The sequence below is a fragment of the Ambystoma mexicanum genome, chromosome 10, assembly GCF_040938575.1.
Source record: "Ambystoma mexicanum isolate Mex_15411 chromosome 10, UKY_AmexF1_1, whole genome shotgun sequence".
Classification (NCBI taxonomy): domain Eukaryota; kingdom Metazoa; phylum Chordata; class Amphibia; order Caudata; family Ambystomatidae; genus Ambystoma; species Ambystoma mexicanum.
Genome location: NC_090932.1, coordinates 1143142356 through 1143164161, shown reverse-complemented (window position 1 = coordinate 1143164161; position 21806 = coordinate 1143142356). Strand labels below are relative to the sequence as shown.

The 21806-nt window shown below is 46.9% G+C and overlaps 2 protein-coding genes across 3 annotated transcripts in view; one reads left to right on the top strand and one right to left on the bottom strand.

Moving 5' to 3' along the window:
- ACTR1B (actin related protein 1B) overlaps positions 1-3328 on the bottom strand; it is a 130240-nt gene extending 126912 nt beyond the window's left edge. The window contains exon 1 of the mRNA XM_069619062.1: positions 3176-3328. Within this exon, the coding sequence (XP_069475163.1) occupies positions 3176-3223 (48 nt within the window). The 5' untranslated portion in view covers positions 3224-3328. The remainder of the gene's footprint in view (positions 1-3175) is intronic.
- Positions 3329-3414: 86 nt separating this feature from the next.
- Positions 3415-21806, top strand: part of LOC138492097 (E3 ubiquitin-protein ligase MARCHF5-like) — a 140346-nt gene continuing 121954 nt past the window's right edge. Inside the window, exon 1 of one of the 2 annotated variants that reach the window (XM_069619063.1) lies at positions 3415-3599. In XM_069619063.1, coding sequence (XP_069475164.1) covers positions 3583-3599 — 17 coding nt within the window. In that variant the 5' untranslated portion in view covers positions 3415-3582. The other variant, XM_069619064.1, reaches the window with a different exon arrangement.

Here is a 21806-nt window from a genome sequence, read left to right as displayed (position 1 = left end):
TTAGCAGGACCTAAATGCAGCTCTTGGGTAGCCGACATGACCCAGCAAGGCAGGAGCTACTTCTGGGGCCCAGGACCTACTTTACAGCGTCCTGCATATTCAACTCCCACTGAGATGTAAACTATAACTTTATCAATTAGATATGACCCATTGCGCTTTGAATATCTTCTTGATGTGTCCCAATGCTAATTTATACACACTCCTAAATGCACAGCGTTCTTGCCATATGGATATATTTTTATGGTACCAGTTGGCATGTGGAGCAGAATTGAGCTACTGGTAGCGCTTGGTGCCAGTCAGGCTCTCCCGGGCTATAAGGACGAGCTAAATTAGCTCACAGCAATTTCGAACCCTGTTTGAATCGAAACATGACATTCTTCTAGTCACATGTGATTCCTATAAAATGGGGGCAGGGAAGTTATGAATTTTAGTTGAAAAAGCTTATTCCTGCAGCCATGGGTACAGAAACTGATTCAATGAACATTTACCACATATGGGAGTGCACGCACCATTTTAGCCATGGGAAGGGCATAGTGTGGGAGTGAGGGGGCAGAAACTGTCATCCATGCAAGATGTGATTACAGCAAACAAGGGTAAATGGGTTATGTTATTCTCACTTGTAAAGCCCACGTACACCCAAGGGCAACTTGGCAACAACTGCGAGAAGTGGGCACCTTGGTGCCAAATGCGAGAAGTAGGCAACAAGGCGAGAGTAAAAACAGGTGGGTTTTTAGGAGATGCTAAATGACAGATGGTTGCCTGTGGTCCGAAGCAGAGAAGGAAGAGAGTTCCAAAGTTGAGATGCAGCAATGGAAAACGACCTGCCGCCAATACGGACAGAAATAAAGCGAGGAACCCAAACCAAGCATGCATTAGCGGAACAAGGCATCCGAGCAGGTGCATAAGTACGGAACGCGGCATGAAGGTAGTCAGCTCCCAGGCCGTAAAAAGTGCGATGAACCAGGCAGAGAGCTTTGAACTGGATCTGCTTGGCCACAGGAAGGCGATGAACAGGGGAGATGTGCGTGCGCCTGAGTGTGAAAGTGGCAGCTCTCGCCGCAGAGTTTTGTAGCACCTGAAGCGGCCGGATCAAATAGGCTGGCTGGGCTATGAACAAAGTTACAAAAGTTCAGAAAACAGTACTAATGAGCACTGCTCCAGATAGGATTTTTGAGTATTTTACTCCCAATTTTATTTGGCCTTACTAGAAATAATATAAACAAATTGTGAGAAATATATTCGTACCGTTTCTTATTCTATCCACTTTTAGATAGGCGGCATACCAGCGCTGCCTAGATTACTTTACTAGTAGGCAGGAGTAGTTAGACAATCACACTATCCATTACTTCTGTGTTGCCCTTAATAATAGGGCAGGATCAATACCAGTAATAAATAACGTTACCTCCTCTCTAACTCTGTATGAAGGTGGAGTATGTTGCATTGCACTTCTATCAGGTGTGCTTTTTGTGAAAACACTTTGCTGTCAGAGCTTACCCTGTTTATCGTGACAAAAAGCCCCCCCCCCCCATTTTGTGATTTCGTGAAGTTATAAAGACAATAGACATCTTCCCCTCACCTTGCACCCTTATCGCCTCTCAGGGCCACATTCAAACAGACACAGCTGGGATCGAAATTAATGAGAGCTACTTCCAAAAAGGTAGCCTAACCGAGCTGGGGTTTAGCTTGACCAAAATTGATACCAGGGGCTACATTTGACTCCCGTGGTTGTGCCACACTAATTCCTATGCAACATCAACTCTGTGTTTGAAAATCTCTATTAAAAAGGTGAAAAAGGAAACCTCTAGCATTGAAAGCATAAGTAGTCGTATGCAATTAATTAAAATATATAGTCTGCATCTCATGCCAAAGTTACATTTGCATATTGCTGTGTATTAGCTCCTTGTTCAGTTACCCGATACCCTGAATCCGTTTATAGCACCTGGACATCAAAGATTTACTTGGACCCCTTAAACAGTCAGTATTATTCAAGAAGTACAGTTTATCTTGTGAAGTGTGCTATGACGTGTACAGTCACCCATTCAGAAACCACAATTTTGACATACCAGTGCGAGAGAAATGATGTTGGGAAAGGTAATTTATGTGTAATTCTGGTAGGGTCATAAAAGATTGACAAAAAGGGCAGCATCGTGTAAAGATGGGCAGGGGTGTGGAAGGGGCTTGGACGGGGATACGAGGGGTGACCCTCATTTTAAAAACAAGCATTGGTAATGCCAACAGTTTGGACTTAGTGTAGGCACGGGAATAGCACTTGCAAGGCACTGCAGTAGTGGTATTAACTAGCCATTGATGGTAGGAGTTAAATAGTGCGAGTACCTTGGCATCTTATAGCAGTGCTTAACAAGTGCATTATAATGATACACAAACTAACAGGGCGTGGCCAATGCTGGTTTTAACAGAAATTCAGTGCATAGTATAGTGCTCATAAATAGAGTGGCTGAAGGCAGATCTGGCTAAGACAATTTTATTACAACAGTAGCAGGTATACAGTCAACGCCTTCCAACTACGTGTCCTCCAGGTGCCATTTCTCCCATCTATACTCAAATTTAATAGTTTTGACTTATAGTCGCAAACTAAAAATGCAAAAAATTAATTTTCAAAATAAGAATCACGAAAGAATGGACCAACATAAACGTTTTCCATAGATTCCAACACGACATACAACAGTGCTAGGGCACTGTATGGTAGGAAACGCAACATAAATAAGTATTTAGACCCCGCGGGTCCTCATGGAGTTCAGATCCCTAAAAGCCTCCTTAATGATCCCATAGTGCCGGTCACTGACTTTTCGGTCTCCTGGCACACCCCTCAAGAGAGTTCTAGTTCCGAGGCCCCAATATTGCCAAACTCGTAGCCACGTCCTCCCCGGCACCTGATGTTTTGCCTACTGGAGCGACCCACAAGACATGTTACCCGTTAAGACAATTTGAGTCCTCATCTTGTGTCAATCGGGTGCTTTGATTTTCCGACACCTTCGCTCTAGGTGTTTAGATAGTGGGTTTCGTTTGATAATCAAAGATGACAGTATGACAGTTAACTGCACCCCTCACCCATCCCTCTGAAAAAGGTACCCAAGTCCTTGTCCCCATTCTCCTAAAACCAGTATCTATTCGTAAACCTCATCGCACCCGCCCTAGAACCCCACCCATTTCTCACATTATCGATGACCACCGGCTGGTTGGCTATGATGTCGTAAGACGCCATCTTGCGTCGCTCTAGCCGACTGTCACTTGCTCTATCCCAGCCCAGGCGCCGCTTCCGGTGCCGTCCTCACAAAGGAGAAAGAACGCCCCCACAACGGTCTCTTTTCGCGGCCGCCATCATGGATAGGAGAGAAAACCTACATTGGCCCTCGAAATTAACATATTTACCAATCCAACATGGCATCTAATGTTACTGCCTGGTATTTAATATACACACAATGATTGGACAAGGAAACCGGTGTTGACTTGCTTGCGTGTACCTTGGAAATGTGAAAGTCCGACTATGAGATACACTGCATGTGATGAAAACACGTCTCTGGGTCCATTCCTCTAATAGGAAATAGTTACTATTTTGGAGTCATGCAGGGGCTGGACAGGTAAGGGGGCAAGGAAGAAAATAGGTTAAGTGGAGGGAAAGATGAAGCCTAGAAAGCGGGGTAGGTAGATAAAGGAAGGGGAGGGGGTTGAGCAGGGCAACTGGGAATATGGGCTTCTGTCGGGATAAGGAGGCTTATGCACAATCCAAACCAAACCGTGTCCAAATTCGGACGACTCTAAAGAGGAGACATTGTCTCTCCTATGTGTAGAACTAAATTTGTATTTTTAGTACATACAGCGCTTATAAATGATGTGTTCGTAAAAGGCTATGACGCACTGTTGGCATGCCCATGAACCAAATAACCGATGGTTGTCTTGTGAATAATAAGGACACACACCATTCAAAGTGGGGCTACTCATTAACGTTCATAATGAAAATCAACCTCGTAGTGAACTCCCGGTGGTGGCACTCTTTAAGTTTAAAGTTGTACCCATGCTCGTCTCCATTTTTTTTAAACTTACCCCATGCCTTGTTTTCCACATTCATTTTAAACACCCCTTATACCCTAAATCACGCAGTCCGTAAACAATTACAACAAATTAATGCTTGCGCTTTTCTTACATGCACAATTCACCCAGACATCTCTGTGTGTTGTCTTACTTATCTTCACATCACAGAATTTTTTTAGCCAAAGCTTCTTCTGAATAAAGTGTGCATGCATTACACTGTTTTTATGTCAACACATTAGACATATCACAGACTAGCTAGAAAAATCAGGTGTATGCGCTGGAGGCATTGCACATACACAGAATAAGGGGCTCTGGAATGCAAATGGCCCTTTTCCAGTGAGATGTGACTTGTCAGGGAAAGGGGCGATAAGCACTCTCCATTTCATTCTTGTGACTGCCCCAGCCCATTAATGCTCTGATTACTTACCGGTTATCTTCATTACTCCTAGTCCTACTCTTCCTCATCACTGTACTTACCTCATGAGGCCCCTGCCTCTGACACAGGACCTTCTTCTATTTCTTTAAATCCCTATAACTCCTCCCCCACATCCACGCCACTCAGTTTCATATTACCAAGCCAGAGCATGGGACCTTCCCCGCAGGGAGGGTGAGGAGGGTCGTCAGTACTGTGACAAGGAAGAGTAGGACCAGGAGTAATGAAGATTACTGGTAAGTAATCAGAGCATTACCTCCACGTCCACTCTTCCTGGTCCCAGTACTTACCTCATGAGGTATACCAAAGCAGCAACGGGGAAAAGGTCCGATTGAGACACATAGCCAAAAACAGTGCAGCAAAAAACACACCCACAATAACTCTTAATTCACATCCTGACAGACAAAACTTCAACCACGAAGGAACCAACCCCGGAGTGGGAGAAACTCAACCCATAGTGATTGATGAAAATGCCTAGACCAGCCAAGGCGGCAGCCATACAAATCACTTGCAGAGAAAAACCCTCCTTGCATTGGCCCAGGGAGCCGCCAAACCCCTGGCGGACCGCCCCTGATCGTGCACAGGCACAGGCAGGCCAGAAGCCACATAGGCCCTAGAGATCACAACCCAGAACCACCGGATAATGGAAACCACTGATGCGTTATGCCCAGCCCCAGCGGGACCACAAGCAATCAGAAGACTATCAGATTAGTGGAAAAAAGCAGACCTAGCCAAATACTCCAACACGTCCCGCCGGACATAATGTTAAGCCAAGCCACCTCCTCAGGCGTTCTCGGATCATGAAAGAAGTCAGGGAGAACCAGATCCTGAGAGGTGTGAAAACCGAGATACAACTTAAGGGAGGAACTTCGGACCACATTTCAGCAGCACCGATTCTGGCAGCACCCTCAGGAAAGGAGGGTGACATAAGAGAACCCCAATCACCCCAAGCCTACGGGCAGAAGCGAGGGCAATAAGAAAAGCAGATTTCAGTGTAAGATGTTTGGTATCAATTCCGGAAAAGGGCTCAAAAGGAGGCCCTTGAAGGAACTGTAATACAAGAGGGAGATCCCTTTATCAGCACAAGGACGGGAAGAAGAAAAACCCTGGAACAACTTCCCCACCAACACCTCCCCATCCAAGTGACCATCAGATTCCCCCAAAAGGAATTTCATGGAGGCCGAGAGCGAAGCGGGGAAAAACAACTGCCAGGCCCCTGTCATAACCCCTCCTGGAGGACTCGAAGGATAGCAGAGAGGCCAGAACGCAGGGGAGGGATCCCAGACCGCCCATACCAGTCTCTGAAATGGCCCCAATGCCTGCCGAACACCTTCAGAGTCGAGGGTCTAAGAGCATCCATAATGGACTCAACTACAGGATCTGAGAACCCCCGAGATATCAACCTAGACTGAGCAATAGCCACACTGCCCATTGCATCGGGTGGACTTCCAACCGCAGATCCCCTTGAAGAGGACACAGCCACCTCGGAACCAGCCAAGGTTCCTAGGACCGAAGCTCCAACAAAGAGGGGAGCCAACTCTGCCGTGTCCAGAACGGAGCTAACAACAACACAGTCACCCTGGACACTCTGATGCGCCAAACCACCCGGGGCAGAAGGGGAATAGGCGGAAAGGCATAAAGGAAAACCCCAAGGCCACGGTGCAGAGAGGGCGTCCATCCCCCAATCCACTCGGCCTGAAACCGAGAGCAGAAGAGGGGAACTTCTGCTGAGGCCGGGGACGCAAACAGGTCTAGAACTGGGGACCCTAATCTGACACAGATCAATGCAAAGACCTGGGCCGACAGGACCAGTTCTGTAGAGGAGTGAAACCGGCGTCTGAGAAGATCCGCTTGAACATTGTCCACCCCTCTGATACATGAGGCCACCAGATAAGATTCCTCCAAGGTGCCTATCAGCGCTGCCAAAGCATTCAAGGAGCGTCTGGAACCGCTTTTGCAGTTGACATATGCCAAGGCCGTCGTATTGTCAGATCGAACCAAAACCGCCGACCGTCCAGCAACTCCTCGAAGTACACCAGTGCTTGGATGATGGCACAACTTTTGCCAATTGGATGATCTCCGGCTCTCCCCAGATCTCAACCCTTGAGCTGAGAGGACCCCCAATGTGCTCATTCTGCTGACGTCGGTAGTAAGAGAGGCCACAGGAGGAAGGACCATGCGCACCTTAGCCTGTAGACCTGGAACCCCCGGCCACCATAGCAGGGAGACTTGCAGCGCTGGGGACCCTGAAAACAAAACTACGAAAGCCGAGACGTCGGGAGCCAATGGGAGAGAGTATAAGACACCAGGGGACGTAACTGAAGACGGGCTGAAAGAACTGGATAACACGCAAGACGCCACGTGCCCCATAACTTCAGCATCAGGCGAGCCGAGACATACTGCCTTCTGAGAACCCAGCACAGAACAGCCAGCAAGCGCCCCCCCCTGCACAACATCCAGAGTATGTTCTGCAAAGCCCCCACGTTGAAGCGTTCCATCCGGACAAGCAGTGCAGGGCCTTGAGACCCACAAGCAGGTGACACATCCTAGAAGGCAAAGGGACCAGGAACACCCGCAAGTACCCTGAACAGGGAGCGGAACGGGCAAGACGGTAACCCACAACAACCATTCGGAAAGAACGGATCCCATGGCCAACTATTTGGACTGTGAGCTGGGTACCAAAGTCCTAACCGTGCAAACCTGGACAGGAGGAGACAGGAACGGCAACTGATACCCCCCCCTCTGGAAGGAGCCCATTACCCAGTAAGCCGAACCCCACTGGTCCCATACACCTCAGAGAAGATAGAGACGAAGAGCCAGGGAAAACCGCCAGTCACTGCACTTGCACCAGAGGAAAATCACAGGACGTTGAAGCAGGCCTGTGCCACAATATAACAGCATGCTTGTCAGCCCACAAAAAGATTCGACCTATCAAAGGGAAGATACAGGACAGCCCAGAAGTCCAGCAGACCATGGCCCCCTCAGCCGACAGAGGAGCCACCAGGCTGGCGTCAAAAGGGCAGAGTACTGTCACAAAGCGGGGCAAAGCAATCCATCCCGGATAGCAGACATCAAAGGCAACCCCCTAACTGGGGTATGCCTATACTGGAAAAACCCACTGAAGTGACATCCCCCTCCACCAGCACCAGGGGCTCTGAGAACCCCTGTAAGCACAGACATGTGCCACCATGTGCCATATCCCTTCCCACAAGTCTGAAAGGAGACGTGAAAGCAACACGTCAGCACCGGAGGACCTAGGCCCTAAAAGAAGAGACACTGGGAACCCCCTGCATAGCCGTTACTTTCATGATGCATTTTCTATAATTCCATGCTGGACAAGGGAAAAGAAAATCATCCCCTTTGACCTTTCCTCCTGCAGTTCAGAGGAAGAGGACAGGACAAGGAGTCTGCGTCCATAGCTAGCACAGACCCAAACACACCACTAACTCGCCACATGACTGAGAGGTGGCTTGAGCCTTGTATCCAGTAGTTGGTAGCCCCATGCTCTAAATTGTTCCAATGCGTTGGTCTAGGAAGGATGAAGGGCCGAGTCAGCGCCGCTGAGACTCGAACCTGGAGTGTAGACTATGCCAGGCCGGTACCCTTCTGGCCGCTTGCAGACGTGTTCAAATCTACGCCGTTTTCACAGGCTGCACGCAAAGAATGCAGCCAACATCCGGTGCATCCTGGGCTGTGTGTGTCTGAGGAGCGGGTGGTATGTGACATGCCTGCGACAGAATAGAGCCCCCGCACTTTCAAAGACTCTCTGCCACTGTCACCCCACGACAAGAAGCAGAGAGGCCTCCCAACAAAAGGGAAGGCTAGCCCATACCTGCAAGTGCTTGCCATAATTTCCAACAAAGATGTGTACACAGAACAAGAGGAAATGGCTGTCGAATCAAGATGGCCAAAACAGGAGGAGGGGGAAAAACATCAAGCCCAGTCCTCCCCTCTCCTTACCTTCCCCCGGGCCGTGCAGGACCCGGAACACAATGCTCACGCTGTGGTCCGGAGCCCAGCAAAGAACCGAGCGAGGCAATCCGGCTCAACTGTGACCCCAAGCCCCGCAGGGGGCCCAGGAGCAGCGCTGCACCTGAGGGAGCCGAGGGCCCCGCCACACAGCCCCCCCAGGGGGCCTGCAATCGGTGCTCCCCAGTGCCCCGCACCGGGAAGAAAAAGTCCAACCTGCCGGAAGCAGGAAAAATAAAAACTGAGTGGCGTGGATGTGGGGGTGGAGTTATAGGGATTTAAAGAAATGGAAGGTCCTGTGTCGGAGGCAGGGGCCTCATGAGGTAAGTACTGGGACGAGGAAGAGCGGACGTGGTGGTAATACAAGATAAGATATCAAAGAACTAGAAGTGGGGAATGACCTGGGGCCTGTGAAGCCCAGCTATGGTGTTACCATCACATTACTTCAAAGCCCTAGTTGGTGCCAACCTGCAGTATGCAAAAAAATCAAAACCTTTTGTTAGGATTTCACGGCGGCAGAGATCTGTGTTTTACACTTTAAAAAAGCACCCTTTTACACATTTTTGGGGACAAGGATGTGTACCATACAGCAACTTTTAGCACCGCGAGTGAACTTCTCTTAATGTGAGATATGACTTTAGTGTTTTTTTTCGTATGAGCAGACTAGGTACACTAAACAAATTGTAATTGGATATTTATTACATGCTTAATACCCATAGGTTTTTAAGCGCAGACTTGGGGATTGAACCTGTGTTGCGCCATGTCGTTTTGCTTCCAAGACGAGCGCCTTGCCCCTGAGCTATCCTTCCGAGACGAATGACGAATGATTGTGACTAGTTAAATGAAAGGTGCAAGATATTTTTATTAAAATGGAAACCATCTGTTATTGCTACTTTTAATTAAAAGTCTTCAACAGGACGTGGGTAACTCTTAAAGAAGAACATATGCTTATTTAAAATATTCCCTGCATAGCATACTCGGAACATGAATCATTTCACGATTAGTTTAGCTGTGGTCTAGTAGGTACGTTACTCGCCTGTGATTCTGAAGATCTAGATTCAAATTCTAACTTGCACATTAACTCAAGTAGAGGGCGCACACTATCGTCTGATGCTGGGCTTTAAAAACACCAAGGGTGGATGATGTCACGCTCTGAACATACCAGCCACTTGCCTTTACACTTGACCTCTGACCTGGATGTTCAAGTGATTAGATTCTTTTACATGTAGCAGTGTGCTGCAAAAATATCCAGTTGCCTGGTAGGTCAAGTTGTTCCGCTAGTTGTCTGGGTTCACCCTACTTCATCAACTAAAGTAAGTAATTTCAGAGGGAGGGAGATTAGAAAGGTGTGTGATTATACACAATTATTACCTCCTTGCCCCAATACTTACATGAGAGGGTATCACCCTCCCGTGGCAGAACCCCCTTTTCTATTTCTTTTTGCTAATGTCCCTCCCCTGGCCAGCATGAAACCTTTTTTAAAAACTTATATTCCTGTCTATGTTGGTGGGTAGCTGTACTGATCCTATCTCTGCTGGGCTTAGAGAGGCAACAAACCTGGCTTCCACCAAGGAAGGACCACAGCAGGGGTGGTGGCCTGGATGTGGAGTCGAGCAACTCCTGGGACCCCTGCAGGGCAAGGGGGCAACAGTTGAATCCAGGATTAGGGCTGTCTGGCCAATGGCTCAGACGGAGGTAGCGGAGGTCTCATGGTTCCTGGGGTTCAGGGAGCCATGGCATCAGCCTCCATTTCTGGTGAGGGGCTCGCTGGCGCCATGCGGGGGCCTGAGTACGCCCGGCCCAAGGCATGGAATCGCTATGCCTTCGCAAAACGTGTAAGGGGAGGCGTGCGAGTGAGTCCTGTAAAAGAGGCAGAGCCCATCTGCGGCCATCTATGGTTGGGAGAATGATGTCACAAGTACGTTGCGACCTTGTCTGATGGGTGGTAAGTGAAACGCGGGAAATCCAGAAACATTGTTGCATTTCCGTTGTTAGTAACCAGGCAACTCCTGAAAGCTATGGACTTGGGCTCTGCTCAGATCTTCAGATAGTGGTATTCGCAATTAATAGAAAAAAAAGAGGAGAGACAAGTATATGGAAGTTTCCTCTTCCAGTTCCTCTTCTCTTGAACAAAGAAAGGGGCCGAAAGTAAAAAAGAGGCCTTTTCAGAAAAAAAGATTGAAACAGATTTATAAAAAGGCAGTAAGTGAAGAGGAGGGAAGGGGAAATAAGAGCAAAAAATAATCCTTATCCATCTTCAACATCCTCTTCCTACTTGTCCTCTATGGGGGACACCGTTCCTGAAGAGGAAGAGCCCAAAGGAAAGAGAAGCAATGGCTGTAGTGGTATTGCAAGTTTCAGAGTATATGAGGCTCCAGGAGCAAGAGCCAGTGGTAGATGGGGAGAGGCGAGGAAAGCCACCTCCACCACAGTTTACACATAGCCTGAAGACTGGTCTGCCTATTTTTTGCAAGAGGTAAAAGAGAAGGTGCTATGGAAGGACACGGAATGAGCCTTTGTCCCAAGGTTTATGGTAAAATTGTATTCTCTGATAGGGGAGGAGAATTATTTGTAACAGTTGTTTCAAACAGACACCATTCTGCCAAGTTGCATGGTGGTGTGGAGGGACCATAGATGGCTCCAGAGGAGGCAGTACGACACAGTGTGAACAAAAAGGTGGACTCGGGTCTAACAAACCACTGCTCTTGCTCACATTTGTCTTTAAAGCCAGCCAACAAACAAACTAACTAAACAGGTTCTTATATCGTGCAACGCTAACCCAAAGGTCTCAGGGTGTTCGCAAGACAGTAACAACAAAAAAGGGCCACAGCTTGTACACATAAACTGTGTGTACTAAATCATGGTGTCATTCCGGAGTATGAGAGAAGCATTTGTTGTTTAATAAGGCCTCAAAAAGAAATGTTTTGAGCAGTTTCCTGGACTGTTTAAGAGTTGCATTTTGTTTGATTTGCAGCGGGATTAGATTCCAAATATATAGAGCCCATGCATTAAATCTTGACCTTCCCAGTTTCTTGAAGATTATACGTGGTGGGTCAGCAGCATCTGGTCATTAGAGTGCAGGGTCCGCTTTGCATTATTTTTTTTAATTCTCGATGTGTAAGACATTCAGGAGCGACCCCTGTAAGACAATTAAATACAAGAACTGATCCTTTGAAATTAGTTTGTTGCTCTATAGAGAGCCAGTGCAACTTCTTTCGGTATTCAGTAATATGAGTTTGTCGGCTGAGTCCATAAACAGCTTGAACTGTGCCATTCTGTATAACCTTAATTATCCTTGGATGTGCCTATGAAGAGGCTATTGCAATAGTCCAATTTAGTATTGACTATTGCTGCCGCTATCGCGGCTCTGTTGGATTCCGACGGATACAGGCGAATTTGCCATAAGAGATGTGTTAAGTATGAACAGGATGCTTTAAGATATGATGCATGTTTCTGAAACGAAAGACGGGCATTAAAGAATACTCCTAGTGTCTTTACAGATTCTGATACTGGAATGCAGTTTCCATTTATGACAAAAGCCTTGTATCTTGCATCTAAATTCTTCAATCTGTGACAAGTACTAACAATGCTGTTTTTTTTTCTTCCATTAAGGACTAAGGAATTTAGGGCCATGCATCTTTGGATTGCCCCAAAAATCTAGTTTATGTTAGCCGAATCCTCCTCATAGATCTCAGATAGTTTAAAAACTATCTGTGTATCGTCAGCATAATTGGCAAATTTTACACCAAAAGATTTAAGGAGGTCGCACAAGCATTTAATATGAATATTAAATAGCAGGGGAGATAAACATGATACCTGAGGGACTCCACATGTTACGGGTACTTTCTGCAATTTTGATGTCCCGTTGGCGACACAAGCTGTTCTTGGGCCGAGAAAGGATTTTAGCCAGGAGACTGTTTCGTGATAGCACAGACCTACTTTTTGTAATCTATCTGCCAGTAGGTTTTGATCGACTAAGTCAAACGCTGAAGAGGAGTCCAGCAGAAGTAGAAATGCAGAGCTCCCTTCATCAATGATCTCAGTGATGTTTGTTTTCAAATAGTACGGAAACCGGATTGTTCTTTCGCCAGTATATTATTTTTCTCAACAAACGCCTGAAGTTGTGAGTACGCTATTTTGTCAAGGATCTTTAATATAAATGGTGCATTAGTTATTGGGCAATATTTTCTGGTATCGGAGGATCCAGATTGTCCTTTTTTAACAGAGGTGTAATCCAAGACTCTTTATTAGCAGTAGGCACATGTGCCTCAGTAAAAGAGTGGTTAACAAGCTCAGTAATCCAAGGGATGAGTGTGCTAGCAAATTCCTTAAACAAGGTAGACAGGGAAAATATTGACTTTACAAGACGTCGGCTTGAGTGTTTCTATAGTCTCAAGCACCTCTTGTTCAGAAACTTTGGAAAACTAGAAGAGGTTTGTGCTCTGGGTAGTGTCATCCATCCCTATAGTATCTATATCTTCTATGAGGAGGTGTGAATCCATTTTTTCTTTGATGCGTGTTTGGTGTTGCTGGGTTTTCTGGCAGAAACTATCCAGTAAATTCTGACACCAGCCATCATTTACTATAATTCGCGGTTCGGTTACGGGTCCTTTTAAATCCTCAAGAACTGTAAAGAGCTACATATGCTTCTACACAAGGAGACTGCTCAGGGATCAGTTAAGACATTATGACGAGCATTGGGAAATTGAGCCGATTCTGCACCCGTTTTACAGGATCTGATGGGCAAAAAGGGCTCTTGTCGGATAAAATCAATGTGGCAGCCATTTCTTTAGGGGCAGCCATTGCAGGTTCTGTTGAGGGGATTGGCACATGGATTTATCTCCAGACGGGCACGGCTAGTAAGTTACCCTTTGATGGTAAACAGCATTTTGGAGAGGACCTGGAGGATAAGGTCCATAAGGTGTTTAGGGAAGACAAACATACAAGAAAGGTCATACAAGAAAGGTAGGCAAGAGACAAGACCTGAAACCAAGAGCTCATACAGATGGGACTAAAAGATATGGCAGGTCTCAGCCAGTAAAGAGAGGTGCTCGAAGAAATTGGAAAAGGGAACAGTAGGGAAGAAAACGTAGGGTAAAGGGAAAGCCCCTTCTCCTATCCAGACTCGGAAGTCCTGATGCCAGACTTTTGGGGGCAAGGATTTGGTTCTGCGTGGGAAACCCTCTCCTTCGATGGATGGTAAACAGTACTGTGGGAAGGGGATTTAAGATCATAAGATCATGTTTTATTTCCACCCCACCCTCTGTCAGGGACGATTGTCACCCCACTGCTCTGGAGCAGGTCCAAATGGAGGGTGATGAGAATCAACATCTAGGATCTCCTGAAGAATGTGATCAGGAGAGTTCAAAGACAACAGATGGGAGTAGGATTGTACTCCATTGGGGAAGTTTGGGCTCATACTGGATCTAAAATGTATAAACCTACATGTCTGCAATTGGAAAGTCAAGAGGGAGAGTCTCAAAAAGGTGATCCCAATGATCATGGGGGCGTTTTTTTAATGCCTCCCTGGGCTTGCAGGACGCACATTATCATGTGCCAATTGGTGGGCACACCATAGGTTTTTAAGGCTCTCTGTTTAAGGCCAGCATTTTCAGTTCCAGGCTCTGCCATTCGAACTAAAAACTGCTGAGGGGGCATGGCCAATGACTCCCTTGTTGTAGAGCTCTGGCATCCCCAGTAGATTATCCCCCACCCTCCTGTATTAGCAGAATCCATCTGGCTTTGAGAGAGATGAGTGAGCTTTGATCTCTGCGCAGGGGGCGGCTTCTTCAGCTCTAAATGATCCTGCTGTGTGAGTGATTTTGGTGGCTCTGGCAGTGCCGAGGTGCTGATCTAGATTTGTCCCGCACACAGGCCGACTCAGTGACCGAGAGTGGAAGGCGGCATGGAGTCTGAGCGTCAATGAGGAACAGGCCCGGGTGTTGCCTCCCTGGTTTCTGGGAAGAGTCGAATCCGTACTGTGGGGTGGGGGGCTCTGGTGTCAGCCCGGCACTGGCCCGTGGACGAGTGCCCACTACAACTGACTCGCAGAGGTGAGCAGGTCAAATCTGAGAAGCCATACGAGCAAAGGCGTGGAGTCCACCGCTGTGGCATCCGCCTGTGTGCTTGGATGGCCAGCAGAGGCAGCCAGGTTGAGGAGAGGTGTGGTGCCCCCCAATCCACCTCTGAAGACATCCCATGGGTCCGGCTGGAGGCACGTGAGCCCCCAGCCGGGGTTCCATATGCTGCAGAAGCGATGCAGCGGACGGTGGAAAGAGACGTGAAGCACGGACGTCACGCGGCCATCTCTGGGGGAAGGAACGGCAAATAGGCCAGGTGAGCGACAATTAATGTAAGGAACTGATGGAAATTGATTGGCATCTGCTGCCCAGTGGTAGTACCCCCAGAGGACAGGCACAGGCAGCTTACTGGAAAAGGAAGGATGTCTATCAAGTCGTTCCAACAGTAAGAGAATCAAGACTCAGTCAGCAAAGTTGGGAGCTCACCACTGATCGCGACAGTAATAGAGAACATATGAAAAGGGCATAATTTAAGCCTTTGACTAAGTGGCAAAGTATTGAGAGCGGATCATAGGATCCTGTTGGTACCGCAGGCCCTCCCTAAAGCCTAGTGACCATCTGGAGGCGCTCCATCCCACTACAGATAAATTGATAAAGCAGTCGATGCTTAGGACCCCAACTTCAATGCTCTATTGCCATAGGGCCCAGAATACATAGGATCTCCTAGTGCCAATGATTGGAAACCTGGACAATCGCTATCATCGCGAGAACCTAAGGATTCTGGGGGACCCTACAGGGAGTGGAATGCTAGACCTGCAAAATCTCAACATTCTCAGTGTTCGAGTCTGTCTTCCTGGACCTCGCAGAGAGGGGTATAACGTTTGACAGCACAAAGGAGAACAAGAGCAACCAGAGAGCTGGGCACCATTGCATTTGACGGCATGCAGCGAGCAATTTTCCAAGATATTGCCACCCTCGCTCTTCGGAAGCGACAGTCATTTAGAGTACTGACTGAGGAAGGCTGATGTGAGATAGAGATGGATTTTTCCGTTTGGCATAACCGTTTATTTGGCTGGGTAAGCAAGTTCATTGCACCAAAGTTGGTAAAGCAAAACACATTTTCAATATTGCACTTGAATCAGAGGTCAACCCGGATCGAGAAGAGGCACAGCTGGAGAAGGATCAAGCTGAAGCTCAGAGGTGGATATGGGGCTTGACCTATAGTGGAGGATCAAAGCAGCACAAGTGCCTCCACATATCGTATAACCCTTATTCCTTATGAAAATAGAACGTAGACGGAAGCAGAACTAAGGTGGAAAACAATATCCAATAATTGATGGGGGTATTGCACTTGGGGATACGAGAGCTGGCTGTGGTCCGACGGCTAGTTCTGGGCTGCCATACAGGATTATTCTACCCATTTGTGCCCACTACCTATGAACAGGTACATCAATATCGGTTACCACCAACTTGTTATCTGTTTGCATAGTTATTTGTGCATTATAGTTGACGTTGGGGGAGGGGGGGTTGAGGATACTCCAAACTGGTTTCCACAGTTCTCACAAAACACATGATTTATTCATCTTGCCTGGCCATGAGGTACTGGGAGGCAGGATGTATGTACTCGGTAACACATTTAAAATTGTTTCCTCCAATGTGAGAGGACTGTTCTCTCCTAATAAAATAACCCAAAAGTACTACTGCATAAGGTAAAGACCATGCAGGCAGACATAGTCTGTCTTCAGGAGACTCACAGGAAAGGGATACTTGCTGATTGAAATCTAAGCACTTCTCCACGCAAAGTTTCTCAATGAAACAAAAAAAGGGGAATAGGTATCTTAATAAGTGCCAGATGTTAAGATGGATTTTCAGAATCAGCCTGGTGGACATATTTTAGGAGGCCACCCTAGTTATAGTCAGGGGTCCACAATGAGTACACACAGTGAGGCACACACAAATTCAATTTAGACAGGAGTGTATAAAAATACTATATTCTATGCCCCAAACACACACTAAAAAAAATGATACTATTGCACTATATGCAGTCACCATAGGTTCTTAAAATGATTTCAATGACTTAAATCAATAAGAGGTAAGTAAAGTGATGCAGTAAGATGGAACCAAGTCGCAAGAAATGTTCCCTAGCTTCAGAAGGTCACTCCCTATGAAGAGTTAGGGCTTGTGCCCAAAAGTCACAATGCCTCTCCCCAGAATGTATCGGATGCAGGTAAAATACTTCTGTTGGTGATTGCTCAAGAGAAGAGATGCAACAAAGTTACTGGTAAGTAAACAATGTGTTCTTATCTTTCAGGTTTTACTGCTCAGGTGCGACGACCAAAAATTAGTGGAATGGAAGGATACAAAGTGACTTGTTCTCAATGTTATCCTATAGAGGACAGGGGAGACAAATGCTTTGTGTTTGCATACCCCCTGATTCTGACTGTCCAAGATGACTGGATGAGTCGACTGGGGGTCTTTGGAGGTTGGATTCCTTGCTGTTTGTTCATGTGAGCGGAGCCCAGGATCTGCAGGTGCAAAGATTCTTCCGGCCGGTTCCAGGAGCAGCGTGCAACCCTTGGCGATCGGGCAATGCAGAAAGCACAGATGCAGACCTCTTTAGGACAATTCACGGGACTGAGGAAGTCGCGTTCCAGCGACGGCCACTGCACACAGATGACTGCATGCATCCTTCCAGTTGCAGTTGCCAAAATCCTTCCAGAGCAGGATCTCTTGAAGCTGTGAGGTTAAAATTCAGCAGGAAGGCGATTTACACCACAAGCTGGTAACCACTGAAGTTCTGGTAGCAAATACAGAATGGCGACGGTTCTAGCGAGGTAGCCCACTGGAGAGCTGGTCAGTCCACTGGGTGGCCCAGGGACACTTCCGACGGCTCGGGGTGACTGGATCCTTGAACACGTCCAGACTGGTTGGTCCCACCAGTTCAGGGGTTGAAGCACAGCACAGGGCTTCACAGATAAGTAGCCCAAAAGGGCTTTACCGGGCCAGACGCAGGAAGGGATGCTTGGCCTCTTTAGGAGTCTTCTTCGGATCTTCAATTGGCTGTTCGTCTATGAGAGGTTCTTAGCTCTAACGTTGATCTGAAGGAATGGCTGCAGGAGTCCCCTTCTTATCCAAAATCCATCCTGGAAGCAGGGCAACCAGTTGTAAGTATCTGCCCCCATTCAAACAGCTGCTAGTTGTCCAATCAGGGACAACTATTGGTTTTACATGCCTCACACCTAAACTCACTGGCACCACAGATGTAGAGTGGGACCAGATAGCCCCACCCACTTCCTGAGCCATTCACACACAAAGGCATCACTCGCAACAGCTTTCTCAGGCAAGTGCAGGACCTTATATGGGATTTCCTGACCCGGCAAGGCAAGAAGGCGGCCAAACACCAAGATGGCCAAAGAACCAGCAAAAAACTTGTGGCGTGGCCATTTTAGGGCGCTAGCCACGTTTTGTAGCCATACGCCGTAAACACAATGTGCACACTAGAAAGAACACAAAATAAGCAAAAAAATATTTGCAGACACCCGTCTGTCTTTAGGCACTGTGAGGGGTCAGAAAGGAAAGCCATACAGTTGTCATGTTTTTGGTTAAAGACTTTTATTGAGCTGAAAATGGGTTGAGAAAATACCCCTCTGACCCTGATGAAGGCATCATGAAGTAGACACTGACAACGGGTTCAAGTTTTGTTCTCAAATGTTTTATTAAAGTAAAAGGCAGGATGGCGTGAGGCCTAACTTACCTTATGTGAAGTGGGATTTCCCTACCTAAAGAAAGCTGTCAGGAAGTCCAAAAAAGTCAGTCTGTGTCCAAAACATATACTTGCCCTTACAACTAACTGTGTACAATGTGTAGGGATGTCCGCATCAAAATGAATAGTGTTCAAAATAAAGTTCAGAGCTTTTTACAGCTGTTCGCTTGTAATCAACGCCCCCTTCCACGTGTTCAAAACAGTTCTCAAGGTATCCAGGTTCCCTTTCCCAAGAGTTCAAATTTTCCAGCTTTTCAAAAAAACAACACAGTTCCCTGGGACACTGCCCAGCTCTTTGGATATCACTATATCAGATAGGCAGTTCTTTTTCTTCACTTCAAAATCACATAAGAGATTGTTGCCAAAGACTAGGCTTCTGTAAGGATACTTTCATTGACTTCTCTACACAGGGCACTCGGTATAGGCGCAGTTGTCGGAACACACTGTCAACCCATTACAGGTCGCGCAACAGATACCCCTTCTTGGTAACTTTCCATCACCAGTTGGCCACTGCTTCCTTGTGACAGTGATGTTGATGCCCCAGTGTCACACTCTCTTGACACTACCGTGGCTTGGTTGACCACTGCACTTTGTTTTGCTTTTCTGTAGTCTTCTGATTCTTGCAAACACAGGTTTCCTTTTTAATCTGCAGTCCCTTGGACTCCTTTAGCTTTGATCAATACTTGGCTTCTTATCTTATACCCTTCTTGGTATGCTTCGACTTTGCCAATACTTGTATTTCATTCAATATATTCTGTGGTATCTGCCGCATGCACCACCTTTCTTTCACTCCATTCATGAGTGTTCAACACTTGTCTTTACTCGGTTCGTCATTCAAAAGTGCTTATTCAGCATTCGGAAGTACTTGTTTTGGCATTAAAAAAGTACTTGGAATACCTTTCGGTTCATTCGGTATCCAAAACAACAATGTTCGATATGCATTTGCCTGTCAAGCCTGTGCTTCCCTTTCACTCACAGGTCAGAGTCTAAAGCGTTGAAAGGTCTCTGCCGCTCCGGCTCCTTGCCTGCTTGAGCAAGACCTCACTCCTCTCCCAGCGGCTCTCTGTGGCTTTGCTCCCCAGCAATGCTGTGCCTGCAGCCCAGGAATTCTGTGACCACTTTGCTCGGTTATGTCCGGCCTGACGCTTTCCTTATCATTGCTTCCTCCTGCATAAACTCTGCATTGGTCACCATGTCTCGAGCGCTCCCCTTGCCACTCCACTTCTCGAGAGTTGCTTCCACAGCTGCTGCCTCTGCCTCCTCGGCTCACACTGCCCCCACTGCTGACTGAATTTCCAAACAGAAGTGGGGTTTTAAAGTGCCCGCCACCATAATGATTCCAGGAAAGACTAGACCGCTCACCATCAGAACGGTAGTTCTGCCTTATTCGTGTTGTACTCCTCCTCAGCCAAGTACACAGCTGATGCTGATAACTGTGTGTATTAACAAAAGGAGGCTGGCATATGTCTGAGTTGATAAAAGGGGGCTATGTGCTGGTACCCTTCAAATGAGGATATGTCTTCCTAGTTGGTCTCTTCCTCGTCCTAGTGTTGAGGTGATGTTTCTTGGGGACAGGTTGAAGGGAAGAAAAGAAAAAGGACTGACCGTAGCCTACAAGGCCTTGAGGGATAGAGGGTTCAGTGTGAGAAGGGAAAGGGTGATACCATGCATCACCCAAGGATGTCCTCTCCCCAAGTTCCCTCCACCCAGGTGATCCTGCCTCACATATTCACCCGCAGGGTTGGGATCTAAAAGCGATGGCCTTTCCCTGGCCACCTTAGAGGAGGATCCTGGGGAAGGAGAGGTGAGGACGCTCTCAGGTTCCTCACACCATATTCTAAAGAGGACTTTCCCTACCTAAAACCCCAAAACAAAGATTCTGTCCGTCAGGATGTCCGAAACTAAAAAGCCGTTCTTGTGTCCAGAGCATCCTATCCTGACCCTGCCACTGCAAACAAAATAACAAAGTGAGAAAGGAAATGTCTTCAACCTGATATTGGCAAAATGAGCCGTAAATGAAAATTAGAATGGTTCCAACGAAAATGTTCTCCAAAGTGAAAAGGCCTTGGACCCAGAAGGTACTTCCCTTCCCCAGATGTGATGGCAATGCCTCTTTACTAACAGTTCCTTTGTGTCTCTCCTTGATTCATAATACTCCTGTTAGGTAACAAGGTCTGCAGCAATATTTCTTTAACACAAGATTCTTCTTTGTCTAACAAACACCGTTGCAAATTGCCTAGTATACTCCCCTGCCAGAACTCTTTATGCACTTCCAACTGGCTGGTATTCTACCTTACCAGGACTTCTTGTGTAGCTTCAAATGCCTAGTATTGCTCCCTTACCAGGACTTCCTGTGTGTTTTCCTGGTATCCTTCTTTTACCATCCTTATGTTTTACAGTTCCTCTTTACCACCAAACTGCATATACTGTTTGTGGCTCAGTATATCTGTCTGTTTCAGTGTTCGTTCAAGCTTTTCCCCTCACTTGCAATCAGCCCTCCAGGTAAGTGGCATATCTAGCATTTTTACACATGTAAATCTTATACATACGCCACATTTGACTTTTTCATGCGTATCATTTACGTAAAAGCCATTTCATTTGTTAATGAAATTCATCTCTTTTGCCGGTATTACCCAAATTGTTCGTTTACAATTGTTCGAATGAACAATTGACCGAATTTAAAGGGTCACAATTGACCTTTTCACAATTGACTATATATATATATATAGGGTTTTGGGGGGTTTGGCGTTGGGTGGGGGTTGTGGGGGTTTTCCCCCCACATATGTTACAATTTACCTTCACAATTCGGTCAATTGTGAAAAGGTCAATTGTAATTCAAACTGTTGTAAAACGAACAATTCGTATACAACCCTTTTGCCACATGTAGGTGGCACTACAGCACGTTTTTAGTGTACAGAAAGCCTTGTGCCAGACTGCAGCCATGTCTGAGGTGTCTGTGATATGGGTGGGTGTGCAAAGAAGTCCGCAGGGTCTTCTTATGTGCACCAATTCTATACAGCTGGCAAAATATATGGGGATGTTTTCCACGTTGTCCCATATGCAACATAGGGAGCAAAAGACGTTGGACTGCAGTAGTGTTGCTCGCTGAAACACATTACCCCCATACGACATGGGTGTGATTAACAGCAGTTATTGCTCTCTGTTCAGGCATCCTTTCACCACCCCACACACGCCCTTGCACCTCCCTGCCTCCTCCCTATTCATCCCTCCTAAAGACCAATGGCACAAAACAACTGAACAGGCCCTCCTGCACTTATGTGAGCATGGGAAGCTGCATACACATTAGTTTGGACTGCTTTCTTTTTCCGAGGCGAACACGAAAATTCTCCCCAACTACCTGCAAGTCTCCCTCTTGGGCTAATGTCACGGTTCGTTGGATTTAAGTGGGTCTCCCACCCGGAAAAGGGCTAAATCTCGTGTGCTGCTTCATTTTGAACGGCCGTGGAGGGGTTTTCTAGTTTAACGCGCCAAAGTCCTCTTTGAGGAATGTTTGTCACCAGTTGACTAAAGTGATTGCTTGCACATGGGTTACAATGTTTACTGCATCTTT